Source organism: Cherax quadricarinatus, chromosome 29 (genome assembly GCF_038502225.1).
Source record: "Cherax quadricarinatus isolate ZL_2023a chromosome 29, ASM3850222v1, whole genome shotgun sequence".
Taxonomy (NCBI): Eukaryota; Metazoa; Arthropoda; class Malacostraca; order Decapoda; family Parastacidae; genus Cherax; species Cherax quadricarinatus.
In genome coordinates this window covers 34,505,082-34,519,896 of record NC_091320.1, presented here as the reverse complement: position 1 = coordinate 34,519,896, position 14,815 = coordinate 34,505,082, and the positions used below count along the sequence as shown (strand labels likewise).

The 14,815-nt window shown below is 38.1% G+C and overlaps 1 protein-coding gene across 2 annotated transcripts in view; it reads right to left on the bottom strand.

Annotated features, from left to right (window-relative positions):
• The window catches only part of LOC128690579 (uncharacterized), a 27,180-nt gene extending 12,365 nt beyond the window's left edge, over nucleotides 1-14,815 (bottom strand). The window contains exons 1-5 of one of the 2 annotated variants that reach the window (XM_053779294.2): nucleotides 14,629-14,815; nucleotides 13,185-13,333; nucleotides 10,972-11,131; nucleotides 4,693-4,841; nucleotides 2,818-3,003 (exon numbers count right to left, since the gene is read on the bottom strand). In XM_053779294.2, the coding sequence (XP_053635269.1) occupies nucleotides 2,818-3,003; nucleotides 4,693-4,841; nucleotides 10,972-11,131; nucleotides 13,185-13,325 (636 nt within the window). In that variant the 5' untranslated portion in view covers nucleotides 13,326-13,333; nucleotides 14,629-14,815. The remainder of the gene's footprint in view (nucleotides 1-2,817; nucleotides 3,004-4,692; nucleotides 4,842-10,971; nucleotides 11,132-13,184; nucleotides 13,334-14,628) is intronic. The other variant, XM_053779293.2, reaches the window with a different exon arrangement.

Sequence of the window (14,815 nt, the reverse complement as noted above, 5' to 3'; positions counted from 1 at the left end):
CACCAGTAGTGGGCCATGCTGCCACCCACGCTGCCACCCACGCTGCTGCCTCAGCTGATCTACAGCAAAGGCCACCATCCCCCACCCACCCACCACACCAGCCTCCACAACCACAACCACCTGTCAATGTCCAGTACCCACCAGCAGACTGCACCTGGGATTGGCAGGAAGCTGTCAATTTTGTTCCAAATCCCCACCAGTTTGATGAAAGCCAAAGTGGAATACGGCCATGTTGTACACTGGGGAACAATGCCAGTGAACTGGAATGTTTTGAGTTATTCTTTGACAAACCCCTCATGGAAATTATTGTCAGGGAAAGCAACAGATATTACGAGTACACCATGGCAAACACAATACTTTCACCAAAATCACGTCTGCACAAGTGGAAGGAGACAACTGTGGCTGAGATGTATCTTTTCTTTGCCACAATAATGCTTATGCCACATGTGTATAAGCACAGTGTGAAATCATACTGGTCAACAGACCGCCTGATTGCAACCCCAGGTTTCAGTGATATAATGGGAGTGAATCGATTTGTGCTACTATTACGTATGCTTCACTTCTCAGACAAAATCAGGCCTGACAGAAATGACAGGTTATATAAGATTAGGAATGTGTTTGTGTATCTGAAAGAGAAATTCAATATGTATTTTTATCCCTTCAGGAAGCTTGTAATTGACGAGTCTTTGATTCTGTTCAAAGGAAGACTCTCTTTCGAGCAGTACATACCAAGCAAGAAGAAACGCTTTGGTATAAAGTTGTTTGTGCTTTGTGATTGCTACAGTGGTCTTGTATTGGATATTATTGTGTACACTGGAAGTTATACATTGCAAAATACTAGGAAGTTATTGGGCATCTCTGGTGATGTGGTTAGAACAATGATAGAACCATACCTTGGTATGGGGCATATATTATATACTGATAACTGGTACACAAGCCTCTCACTCAGTGATTTTTTGCGAGTGAACATGACAGATGTGTGTGGCACAGTGCGTGCAAATCGTAAACATATGCCCAGGTTTGATGCTGGTGCTCGTAGAGGTGAGGTGCAGGCGTTTGCTGCCGATGACATCATGGCATTTCGGTGGCATGACAAACAAGATGTCACACTGTTGTCATCAGTTCACCCTAACGAAATGACAAACACTGGCAGGCACCATAGAGACAGCAATGAACCCATTCTAAAACCTGCAGCTGTGATTGATTACACCCTCAATATGCACTCAGTGGACAAATGTGACATGCAGATTGGGTTTGCTGATTGTGTTTGCAAGAGTTATAAGTGGTACATAAAACTCTTTTTCCATCTTCTGGACATTTCCATGCTCAATGCTTATAATATGTATAAGATGAGGACCAGAAACAAACCACCATATGGGAAATTCTGTTTGTCTGTCATCAGACAAATAGTATTCAAGTACCAAGAAACAACACTGCAATAGACCGCCCACTAAATTATCAACAACTACCTTCTTGTCTGAAGCATGGTGATCACTTCCTAATAAAACTGCCTGCTACTGCTTTCAAGAAAAAGGCTCAGAAGAGATGTAATGTCTGTGCACATACAAAAAAAAACGCCCACAATAACGCAGAGACACTTGTTTTGTGTGTGAGGAGTGTAAAACACCACTGCGCATGACACCATGTTTCAAAGACTTCCACAGGCTGTAGAACTTCTAGAAACATTCCCTGTGACTGTATATGTGTATATAAAATATAGAAAAATAGTAATAAACAACATTTCATATTGTTTGTTTGTGTAAATATTTTCTGTAAACAAAACAGTGATAAGTGTTTATGCAGTTATTGTGTAGTATAGAAAAAGAAATAACTTATAAAATAGTGCTCATATTGGTCTCACAGGCCATAAAAGTTACTTGAAAAAAAAAATTAAAAAATAATAGAAAATAGTACCTAAAAAAATAAATAAAGTAATACCGGGTGACCGGCAGTCGGCGATGTTACCATATACCGGGCATTTTCTGTCAACTTCACGCCTCCATATCTCAGTAAGTATTGATGGTAAAAAATTTTTGTTTAGCCTATAAGATGTAAAAAAAAAAAAAACTATCTTTTCATAAGAAAATTTTTTTTTTTTTTTTAAATTTTGGTGACCCTGAAGGGGTTAATGATAAATGAACATTACATACCTTTAGTGAAGACTCTTGTTGGTGTATTGAAGCAGGTGAGGCGGGAAGAGGGAGTTGAGGTTATTGTTTGGAAAGGAAATCCTCCTCCATAAGGACTTCAGGTATCAAAGCCCTCTCTGGGGTTACTTCTCTTCTTTGTCTTTTAGTGGCACTGGACACCTGTCGCACTAAAAATCTGTCCAGAAAGCTCTGTTTCTGGCGTCTCTTTAAGATTTGCCTAAAATGGGACAAGGTATTGTCACTGAACATGTTGCAGATATTTCAAGCTTGGCTAAACGTACGCCACTTTTGTATTTCTCTACAATCTCTTTCTTGAATTCTATTGTGTTTCTCACCATGGTGGCTTATTTCACAGTTGCAATCAATAAACAAGCACAAAAATTGCGAAATGTTTCGGATGAATGCTCACTCAACCAGTGACAGAGACAGATTGAGACACATACGTGGCGGCGTCCCAGGCGGGCGGACATGTCTGATATGTACGATTTCCAGATGGAGGTACGAAATCCAGACCAAAATTTCGCCCCAAAAAGTTTTCTAAATCTAAATTGTACAATCTGCAGACCGTACAAAAACCGGAGTTCCACTGTATATGGTTTATGTATATAAAATATTGGCAGATAAAACCCATAATGTGTTTTCATTAAGAATTCTTGCATCAACTTACCACTATCTGAGTGTCAAAGAGAATGAGGGTAATGGCAGTGAAGAGGGATCTACACATAGTTTGGATAGTACTATCTGCACCCACAGTTCTGAAGATGAGGTTCTGAGACTGCCAATAACTGTATCCGAGGACCAGTCCAACTCCTCCCATACTAGTACCAAAAACTAGAGTGAATACAAGACGAACCTGCAGGTCAGAAGAAAGCCATCAATTTCATGTTAAAGGCACGTGATTCTCTCTGTATATTCCTATTAACTTATAAATCTTAAAAATGGTTTGAGTACCATATACAATTACAACAAAAAATGAAGGGAATTTGTTATTAAACCCAATGGGATTAGTATTGCCAAATGATGAGGAAACTGTAGCTATCCAATGCTTAGGGACTTGGATACATTAATGTGAAAAACAGTTATTAAGCAAACTTTACACTAAGCAAACCCTATTTTCCCACTGACACAAGTTATAATTCGAGAAATGAAAATCTGCTAGTGCCCTTTTATTACCAATTAAAACATTAATACAATGGGATACCACACAGTAAACAATACTGTGCATAATAAAATATAAAAATGACCAGCCTTATGACTACTACCATCATATGGATAGAATTTTAGATAAAGCAAAATACTACATTATATACATGCATAATAACAGAATAACAAACAAAAATATATATTACAATACAGGACTTTCAGAATTTACAAACTCTTTAAGTTACACACATTTCAACATATAACCAGGGCACTTACAACCAATTATGGTAAAGAATATAAAATCACAATTTTGTGGCTGGAGCGTTACACAAATAACCCACACTTAGGAGAGTGAGACCTATGATGACGTTATGGTTCAATTAATAATGCTACTGTTACTCCCTCCTCCCATTCTACCACTCCTTTCCCCCACCCCTTTCTCATTTATATGCTGGCCTCCTTCCCTCTTCACTTCAGTGTGACTACTTAATGGTCCAAGTTGGACCAAAGCATTGTCATAAGATTCATTCTTCTAAGTGCAGGTTATTTGTGTACAGCGGTAAGGTTTCACAACCACTGAGATACAGTACAAAAATCACCGAAACATAATCATTGTTTGTACTACTGTATTCTATACAAATAAATTGTTGGAATGTTGAAATCCAGGAACACATCTTATTTGTAAGTTGCAGAACTTGCTGGTTTTCTGTATTTTGTTTATATAAAGGTATTGTACTGCATTATAGATTTCAAAGAAACCCATAGGAAAATGCATCTAGAGTACAGTACTAAACAAGTGAAAACAGGTCACTCAAATCCTTACTTAGTTCATGTTAATACCTCGAGTGAATTATAAACCAATCTAGAATACCAAACAAATGAAAATGGGTGAATTAAATATCAACAAACTTTTCATATTAATAATAGGAGTAAAGTACAATATGTACCAATTCTTTCTAATATTCTACTTTCCAGCAACTCAAGCTACCTTCTACCCAAAAGACTCTTCAAAGAGGAGTCACCATGTGGACAAGACCCAGGCTGGGACTATGCTAATGAATCAAACAGGAACAGGAGGGGTGCCATAATACCAGTAAGGAGCTCTTGATCGAAGAAACTGGACACATTACACATTATTTATTTGTTATTTAAGAAACTGGAACTACCCTTCTTTTTTTGGATTAAACTTGATTGCCCCAGGCACTGCATTTCCCCTACTGCTTTAGTGCCTCCCCTCCATATAATAATAATTTACCCAAAACATAATAATCAGAATACATATACAATAAATATTAAAAAAATTAATACAAATTTTTGCTTATATAAAATCTAAGATAGTCTAAGGTGACTAAATTTTCTACTGTGAAAAATTAATTAAAATGCTGCCGTATATAAATACCAATTTGAATATATCCGATGTGGAGGTAGAATCTTTAACAAAGTTGATCACAACGTAGACAATCAGGATGACACATGATGCCACGAATGCCACTATCTCAAATGCCTGTTCCCGAAACACTCCATCTAAGATGTAAATTATGCAGAAGGCTGCAGATGGAAAAAATGTCTAATAATATTAATGTGATAATACTCACCACTATAAAATAAAAGAGATTTCCAGAAATGCTTAGAGCATTGTAACACACAACTGAACTATTTCTCTGTATATAAATACCTGTGTATATATGAATACAGATAGTGTAAAAATCTTATGTATAGAATAAAATTAAAATAATTATATGTCCTTCCAATTATTATTTTTCATTTATTTATTAACACATTGGCTGATTCCCACCAAGGCAGGGTGGCCCGAAAAAGAAAAACTTTGATTCCCACCAAGGCAGGGTGGCCCGAAAAAGAAAAACTTTCATCATCATTCACTCCATCACTGTCTTGCCAGAGGGGTGCTTAATGCTACAGTTATAAAACTGCAACATTAGCACCCTTCCTTCAGAGTGTAGACACTGTACGTACTTCCCATCTGCCGGACTCAAGTCTGGCCTGCCGGTTTCCCTGAATCCCTTCATAAATGTTACTTTGCTCATGCTCCAACAGCACATCAAGTATTAAAAACCATTTGTCTCCATTCACTCCTATCAAATACGCTCATACATGCTTGCTGGAAGTCCAAGCCTCTCGCACACAAAACCTCCTTTACCCCCTCCCTCCAACCCTTTCTAGGAAGACCCCTACCCCACCTTCCCTCCACTACAGATTTATACACACTTGAAGTCATTCTGTTTTGTTCCATTCTCTCTACATGTCCGAACCACCTCAACAACCCCTCCTCAGCCCTCTGGATAATAGTTTTGGTAATCCCACACCTTCTCCTAATTTCCAAACTATGAATTCTCTGCATTATATTCACACCACACATTGTCCTCAGACATGACATCTCCATTGCCTCCAGCCTTCTCCTCGTTGCAACATTCATCACCCATGCTTCACACCCATACAAGAGTGTTGGTACAACTATACTCTCATACATTCCCCTCTTTGCTTCCACGGACAAAGTTCTTTGTCTCCACAGACTCCTAAGTGCACCACTCACCCTTTTCCCCTCATCAATTCTATGATTCACCCCATCCTTCACAGACCCATCTGCTGACACGCCCACTCCTAAATATCTGAATACATTCACCTCCTCCATACTCTCTCCCTCCAATCCGATATCCAATCTTTTGTCACCTAATCTTTTTGTTATCCTCATAACCTTACTCTTTCGTATATTCACTTTTAATTTTCTTCTCTTACATACCCTACCAAATTCATCCACCAACCTCTGCAACTTCTCTTCAGAATCTCCCAAAAGTACAGTGTCATCAGCAAAGAGAATCTGTGACAACTCCCACTTTGTGTTTGATTCTTTATCTTTTAACTCCACACTCCTTGCCAAGACCCTCACATTCACTTCTCTTACAACCCCATCTATATATATACTGAACAACCACAGTGACATCACACATCCTTGTCTAAGGCCTACTTTTACTGGGAAATAATCTCCCTCTCTCCTACATACTCTAACCTGAGCCTCACTATCCTCGTAAAAACTCTTCACTGCTTTCAGTAACCTACCTCCTATACCATGCACGTGACATTGCCCCCCTCCCTATCCACCTTGTCACATGCCTTTTCCAAATCCATAAATGCCACAAAAACCTCTTTACCCTTATCTAAATACTGTTCACCTATATGTTTCACTGTAAACACTTGGTCTACACACCCCCTACCTTTCCTAAAGCCTCCTTGTTCATCTGCTATCCTACTCTCCATCTTACTCTTAATTCTTTCAATAACTCTACCATACACTTTACCAGGTATACTCAACAGACTTATTCACCTATAATTTTTGCACTCTCTTTTATCCCCTTTGTCTTTATAGAAAGGAACTATGCATGCTCTCTGCCAATCCCTAGGTATCTTGCCCTCTTCCATACATTTATTAAATAATAGCACCAACCACTGTAAAACTACATCCCCACCTGCTTTTAACATTTCTATCTTTATCCCATCAATCCCAGCTGCCTTACCCCCTTTCATTCTACCCACTGCCTCACGAACTTCCCCCACACTCACAACTGGCTCTTCCTCACTCCTACAAGATGTTATTCCTCCTTCCCCTATACACGAAATCACAGCTTCCCTATCTTCATCAACATTTAACAATTCCTCAAAATATTCCCTCCATCTTCCCAATACCTCTAACTCTCCATTGAATAACTCTCCTCTCCTATTTTTAACTGTCAAATCCATTTGTTCTCTAGGCTCCCTCAACTTATTAATCTCACTCCAAAACTTTTTCTTATTTTCAACAAAATTTGTTGATAACATCTCACCCACTCTCTCATTTGCTCTCTTTTTAGATTGCTTCACCACTCTCTTAATCTCTCTTTTTCCCTCCATATACTTTTCCCTTCTTGCATCACTTCTACTTTGTAAAAACCTCTCATATGCTAACAAAAGTTGCTTACTACCCTCTTTACATCATCATTCCACCAATTGCTCTTCTTCCCTCCCGCACCTACTTTTCTGCAACCACAAACTTCTGCTGAAAACACTAACACTACATTCTTAAAACTACCCCATACATCTTCGACCCCATTGCCTATACTCTCACTAGCCCATCTATCCTCCTATAGTTGTTTATATCTTACCCTAACTGCCTCCTCTTTTAGTTTATACACCTTCATCTCTCTCTTACTTACTGCTTCTATTTTCCTTGTATCCCATCTACCTTTTACCCTCACTGTAGCTACAACTAGAAAGTGATCTGATATATCTGTAGCCCCTCTATACACATGTACATCCTGAAGTCTACTCAACAGTCTTTTATCTACCAATACATAGTCCAACAAACTACTGTCATTATGCCCTACATCATATCTTGTATACTTATTTATCCTCTTTTTCTTAAAATACGTACTATTACCTATAACTAAACCCCTTTCCATACACACTTCAATCACAGGGCTCCCATTATCATTTACACCTGGCACCCCAAACTTGCCTATCACACCCTCTCTAAATGTTTCTCCTACTTTAGCATTTAGGTCCCCTACCACAACTGCTCTCTCACTTGGTTCAAAGGTTCCTATACATTCGCTTAACATCTCCCAAAATCTCTCTCTCTCCTCTCTTCTCCAGGTGCATACATGCTTATTATGACCCACTTTTCACATCCGACCCTTACTTTAATCCACGTAATCCTTGAATTTACACATTTATATTCCCTCTTCTCCTTCCATAAGTGGCCCTTCAACATTATCGCTACCCCTTCCTGAGCTCTAACTCTCTCAGATACTCCTGACTTAATCCCACTTATTTCTCCCAAACTGAAACTCGCCTATCCCCTTCAGCTTTGTTTCGCTTAGGGCCAGGGCATCTAACTTCTTTTCATTCATAACATCAGCAATCATCTCTTTCTTATCATCCGCACTACATCCACGCACATTCAAGCATCCCAGTTTTATAAAGTTTTTCCTCTTCTCATTTTTAGTAAATGTGTACAGGAGAAGGGGTTACTAGCCCACTGCTCCCAGCATTTTAGTCGCCTCATACGACAAGCATGGCTTACGGGGGAAAGATTCTTTTCCACTTCCCCTTGGACAATAGAGAGAAAAAAAAACAAGAACAAGAGCTATTAAGAAAAAGAAGAAAAAACCCTAGATATGTGTATGTATATATATGCATGTGCATGCCTGTGTCGTGTGACCTAAGTGTAAGTAGAAGTAGCAAGATATACCTGTTATCCAGCATGTTTATGAGACAGAAAAGACACCAGTAATATTACCATCATGTAAAACAGTTACAGGTTTCTGTTTCACAGTCACCTGGCAGGATGGTAGTACCTCCCTGGGTGGTTGCTGTCTACCAACCTACTACCTGTTATTATTATTATAATCAAAAGGAAGCGCTAAACCTACCAGGGTCATACATAGCTGCAGGGTAGGAACTAAGGCAGGATCTATGGATAAATAAGGGTGGAGATGACAATAAAGGTCAAGTTAGGAGAGGCTGTGGAGAGTGCTAAAGGAAGGATTATCAAAGTTTGTGTAATAAATCAGTTTATGTCAAAAAGTCGAAGAGGGAGTCTGTGTCAAAGGTGGGTCTGTCAGCAAGAAGGGAAAATAAAGTAAGTGCATTAGTGGTGATGATGTCGGAGGATAATTCTGCATGCTCATTGTTAGACAGGACAGTTCAATAAAATATGGAAAATTGAAACAGGAACTAGACAATTCTCACAAAGTGGAACAGGATGCCTCTCCATGAGATACCCATGACTAAGACAAGTGTGTCCGATGCAAAGCCGAGAGTGTGTAGTCTCCCAACCTAGGTATTGATGACAGATTTGGATAAACTGAGGAAATTTACTGACAAGTTGATGGTGAAATTTCAAGTAGATGTTGCAGCGAGAAGGCTAAAGGCTGTGGAGATGTCATGATCAAGAGAAATATGTGGTGTGAATATTTTGCAAAGAATTAGAGATGTTGAAATTACATGATGGTGTAGAGTCAACAAGGGTATAATTCAGAGGGCTGAGGACATGCTGAGGTGGTTTGTGCATGTGGAGAGGATGGAGAGAGATAGGATGATGACGAGGGTATATAAACCTGAGGTAGAAAGTAGGAGGGGCAGGGGTCATCCCAAGGAAGGTTGGAGGGAAGGGGTAATGGAGGTTTTGAGTGTTATGGGCTTCAGCATCCAACAGGTTTGTGTGAGTGTTAGACTGGAGTGTGTAGAGATAAGTGGTCTTTAATGGATGTGCTGTTGGAGTGTTGAGAAAGATAATGTTTATGAAGGCATTTAACCCTTCCAGGGTCCAGAGGCCAAATTTCAAAGTGTGCACCAGGTTCCAAGAATTTTCAAAAAATAATTTTGTTATTTTTTCTTATGAAATTGTAGAGAATCATTTTCTGAAGGTAATAAAACAAAAACTACAAAATTTGATGAAAAATTGACGAAATTATGCTCTAGCTAATTTTGATGTGTCGGCGATATTTACGCATTGGCGATTTTGCCGACTTTGACTCCCATTTTAGGCCAATTACAGTATTCCAGTAAACCAAATTCTTAGCTATTTCACTAGTATTACTTCTATTCTATCGATTGAGCACAAGAAATCGCCAAGTCAACTGTTTCAACAACAAAATAAAGTGACCGAAAATTGGTAATTTAGCCAATTTAACGCAAAGTTCAAAATATTCCAATTCAAAATAGGGTCCAGAAAAACAATGCAGGCATTCCTGGCACTAAACTAACATTTCCTATGTTCATTAGTTACATTTTCAGGCTTTACAAATGAATTCCATTTTGATTTTTTATTCACATAATGAATTTTTATTCAAATCAAAAAATAGAAGATTTACTGTTATGCAATACTGTAATAATTGTATAAATAATATCACCCACCAGCTGGTGTGTATTAGATGTGTGAGGTTATATGTTTACTCTTGAACATTGGCAAAAATTTAACATTTCTGCTACTTTGAGCTCAGTTTCAAGCCATTTCCAGTACTAAAACCAATCAAAATCCTCTCTATTTCTGTAGTATATCTTCCATTCTATCAAATGAGACCAAGAAATTGCAAATACAACTATAAAAAACATACGAAAAAACACTGCAAAGACGCTGTTTTAATAAAAAATTACGGTCTCATTTTTTTCTCTCATTATCCACTGTGTGCTGCAGGATTTGTTTTATGTGGTGCATACATACCACATAGATGTATTCTCTCATATCTAGGCCCAAATTTACTGCTCACAGCTTATCAGAGTGAGCTGAGCTCATGACGTAGATCTACGGTTTGGACCCTGAACGTAAAGCCGCAGATCTACGGCACGGACCCTGAAAGGGTTAAGGAAAACCTGTTAGTCAGACTTGAGTCCTGGAGGTGGGATGGGTAGTATGGTTTCTGTACTTAAGAAAAACATATACAGGTGAGCCTAATAATGGCTGGGTAACAGTACAAACCCCCAGGAAACTCACCAATATTCCTCCCTGAACATTCTTATGCATATCCTTTAAAAAGTTGAAAAAATTATTTGAAGAAAGATTTAATTACAGTATTCCCAGAAATGGCTCACAATTTCAGTTTTATTTCAAATTCAAAAACATATTCAGCTCTACAGAAGGCAACCTTAATACAATATGACCAATAGAATGCATTACAGTACTTACCAGAGTGAAAGATCAGCAACATAGCAAATACATAGTCCGATGCGCCAGGTGATAAGAAGAACAATCGATAGATTGCTAAGCCAATTGTCAAAAATGTTGATAATAAGCCTCCAATAAGCAGTATCCACTCTAAAAACTGGAGAGACTGGCAAGTTCGTATCTGAAATTTTAAATATACATTACTGCACACGAATGTTAATATAGACTATTGGTCCATGCAAAAATAAAAAAAAAAGTGGCCATCAGAGTTACAAAATTAAGGTATACTATATTGATTTCACTTACATTGTGCATCTACCGTAATACATTCTTTTGAGAACCTAAAAAATAAGCATGGAGGAACACTGGAAATAAATGGTATAAAATACCAACACAATGAAAAATAAACACATAAGCAGTACAATGTGATCCTTTATTTACAACATTTCGCCCACACAGTGAGCCTTATCAAGTCTGTGACTTGATAAAGCTTACTGTGTGGGCAAAACATTGTCAATAAAGGCTCACATTATACTGCTTATGTGTTTATTTTTCCATGGAGGAACACTGCAGGAGGCCTACTGGCCCATATATGGCAGGTAGTTATCACATCCAACTTTCCCACACTACTAAAATATTTGTTCAATCCATTCTTAAAGATACCCAATGTTAAGCTTCAATAACTTTATTAACACATGCTATTCAGGCCCCATTCAAATCCACCCCGTCTTACTAATATATTTGTCTAACCTACTTTTACAGCTACCTAAGGTTTTAGCTTCAACAACCCTACTTGGCAAATTGTTTCACTTACTGGCAACTTTATTTCTGAACCAGTACCTCCCTACATCCTTTCTAAATCTAAACCAATCCAATTTGAATTCATTATTTCAAGTTATTTCTTGGTTGGATATCCTCAGTACCATATTTACAAATCCTTTATTTATGCCAGTCTTCCGTTTACATACAATGGACAATCACAATTCACATGGGTTACGTTCTTGAAAGCTGTCCTAGCAATGACTTGCACAACTTACGGAGCAAAAAACATATGGGAAAAATAGCACTGTGTTTCTCAAACCTCTAAGAGAGCCATAACAAATTTTTGTAATGTCATAATGCTTCGATAAAATAATAGTACCGGGTGAATAATATACAATGACCCACATGGGAAGCTGTTTGTTTGCATCTGTCCACCCTCCTTTATACTGCTAAAACAAATGTTTCTGGAAAGCATAAGAATGGGTCTCCTATCTGCCTGCCATGGTGGCACTTCTTAATGGAAATGAATTCTACTCTGTCTTGGTTTCAGATTTCTGCTCACTATAACCCCAAGACCTTCTCACATTCCATGTGATCAAGTTCCATATTATTTAGTTTATAAATGCCAGGGCTACTTACATCCCTGAAGATTTGGACTTTGTCCTTATCTACAATGACCTGCATCTGCTGCTTTTCAAACACTAACATTAGCTTATCCAAATCTTTCTGAAATTCAGTGGTATCATCCTCTGCATTTATTATTCAATCTATTTTTGTGTCTACAGGGAACTCACCAGTTAAAAATACCTTACCTTTGATATACCTTTAAAGAGCTTTGAGAGTTTGACTACTCTCGAAGCCATGGGCCAGGCTCATTTGGTGCTTGCCTGGTCAACCAGGCTGTTGCTGCTGGAGGCCCGCTGCCCCACATATCCATCACAGCCTGGTTGATCTGGCACCTGGTGAAGATACTTGTCCAGTTTCCTCTTGAAGGCTTCTGCACTTGTTCCACCCACTATTTGTTACTTGTCAAGGTTATTTACTACATATATTATTAACAACGAGGGGCCTAAACCTGATCCTTGAGAAATTCCATGTGCGACTGGTCCTCATTCTGATTTTACCCTATTTATGCAGACTCTCTGCTGCCTATTTGTCAGCCATGCCTCTGTCTCTGTGAAGATATTTCCAATTATGGCATGTGCTGCAAGATTTTGTTTATCAAATCTTGTGTGTGATACTCTATCAAACGCCTTACTGAAATCCAAGTACGTGTAGTCAATATCATACTCTTTGTCATAGTTCACTGTCTCAAATCACAACTAAAATCTGACATCAAATTACAATTAAATTTTGAGAACAAATATATGTGCTGTAGAATAATGTACATAAATAATAAAACAAAGAGGAACATTAATAATTATAAATGAAATTAACATAAGCTCTATTGCCAAAACAACTTTCATGCTTACATTGCCAAGGACTGTAGAACGGGTAGCCTGAAACCTCGGTATTCCAAGATCTTCAAAGGTAATTGGACGATCACGTCCCCATTCAGGTTGCTGTTGTCGGCTATCATTCGGATATAGATAGCTTCCTCCAAGGCCTTCCATCACAACACCTGGCAGAAATCATGACACTGATAATAAATGTGCTGTATACATAGTTTTCAAAATTTATAATTACTGTAATATAGGGTTTACACACACAAGTATTACAGTATATTAAGAGTACATGTATGATATATTTTGCACACAGCATTTTTTCTATATTTCTACACAAACAGTAGACTCAGATGAACACAACTCATTCTATAGTTTAAAGATGAGGAGATATTCTAGGCTATATCTTTTAGGGAATCAAGGTTTGTATTTGATACGATAAGAGTGGTGTCATTAGCCAACAAGTACTGTAATGGTTTGGCAAAGGATATAGGAAAGCACTGGCCAGACATAAGTTGTAGATAAAAGAAATATTACTGTGTTACTACATGACCCCATAGGGATCACACAAAGCCTGGGGTATGAAAGATAATCAGATTTGGTCTAGAGAAGAGGATAGCTCCATTTCTCTGAAGGGTGTATTATTTTTATATCTACGGGGAAGCGCTAAACTTGTCGAGGTCATACAGTGTCTGAGGAATGGGAGAAAACAAAGTCTGATAACATAAATAGGGGGAAAAAGTCAAATTCATTGGATCAAGAGCCCCTTGCCAGCATAGAGGAATTGAAAGGTATAGATAAGTGGAACAAAGTGCCAAGTAGGTATTCTTAAAGCAAATCTTTTCAGAAACTTCAAATTTCTTGTGGAGAAATTTAGATTAAGAAAGGATATAGGGAAGTATCAGTTTGGCAATGGAGTTATAGATGAGTGGGACAAACTCCCAGCTAGCATTATTGTGGCAAGAACTTTGGGTAGCTTTAAATATAGGTTGTATGGGTAGACAAGACGGTGTGGGTGGGTGTGAGTTAGACCTGCCTAGTATAGACCAAGAGGCCTGCTATATTGCTCCTTCATTATTATATTCTTAAGAGGTGGCTGGATCCATTATCCAGGTCAGGTAAATAAAATTTATTAAGGTTTCATACAGGTTTAAAATCTTGCAATGGTTTTGAGGGAACAAAGGTTATAGGAATATAGGAAAGAAAGAACACTGCAGTAAGTATATATATATTGTACAAAATATAAAGTACGATAACCTAACAATGTCACTTATTTTCAGTGGAGTTCCAGACTTGTATTGGAGCTTCACTTGGATTCTTACTGCAATATGAGGCAGTGTTTGACTTCATGAAGTCAATCCATAAGTTACTGCATAATTTGAAACACTTACAATGGTTCTATAAGTAAATTAAACAAGAAAGTCAAACAATGACTAATTATTTTCACATTAAATGCGAATTGAAGCTCACTTACTCCCAAAAGGTGAATGGATAAGTGTTACCCAGGCAGGATAATGGTGGGATAATTGTGTGTGACGCTGGTAGTGATGTCCTTCTCACGTGAAGGACTCTATTTTCTTCTGTATTTTTTTTCCTGCTCTTTATCTTACAATGGGTGGTTGTTGTTGTTGTTGGGTTGAAGGACTGGAACGGTGCTGAGG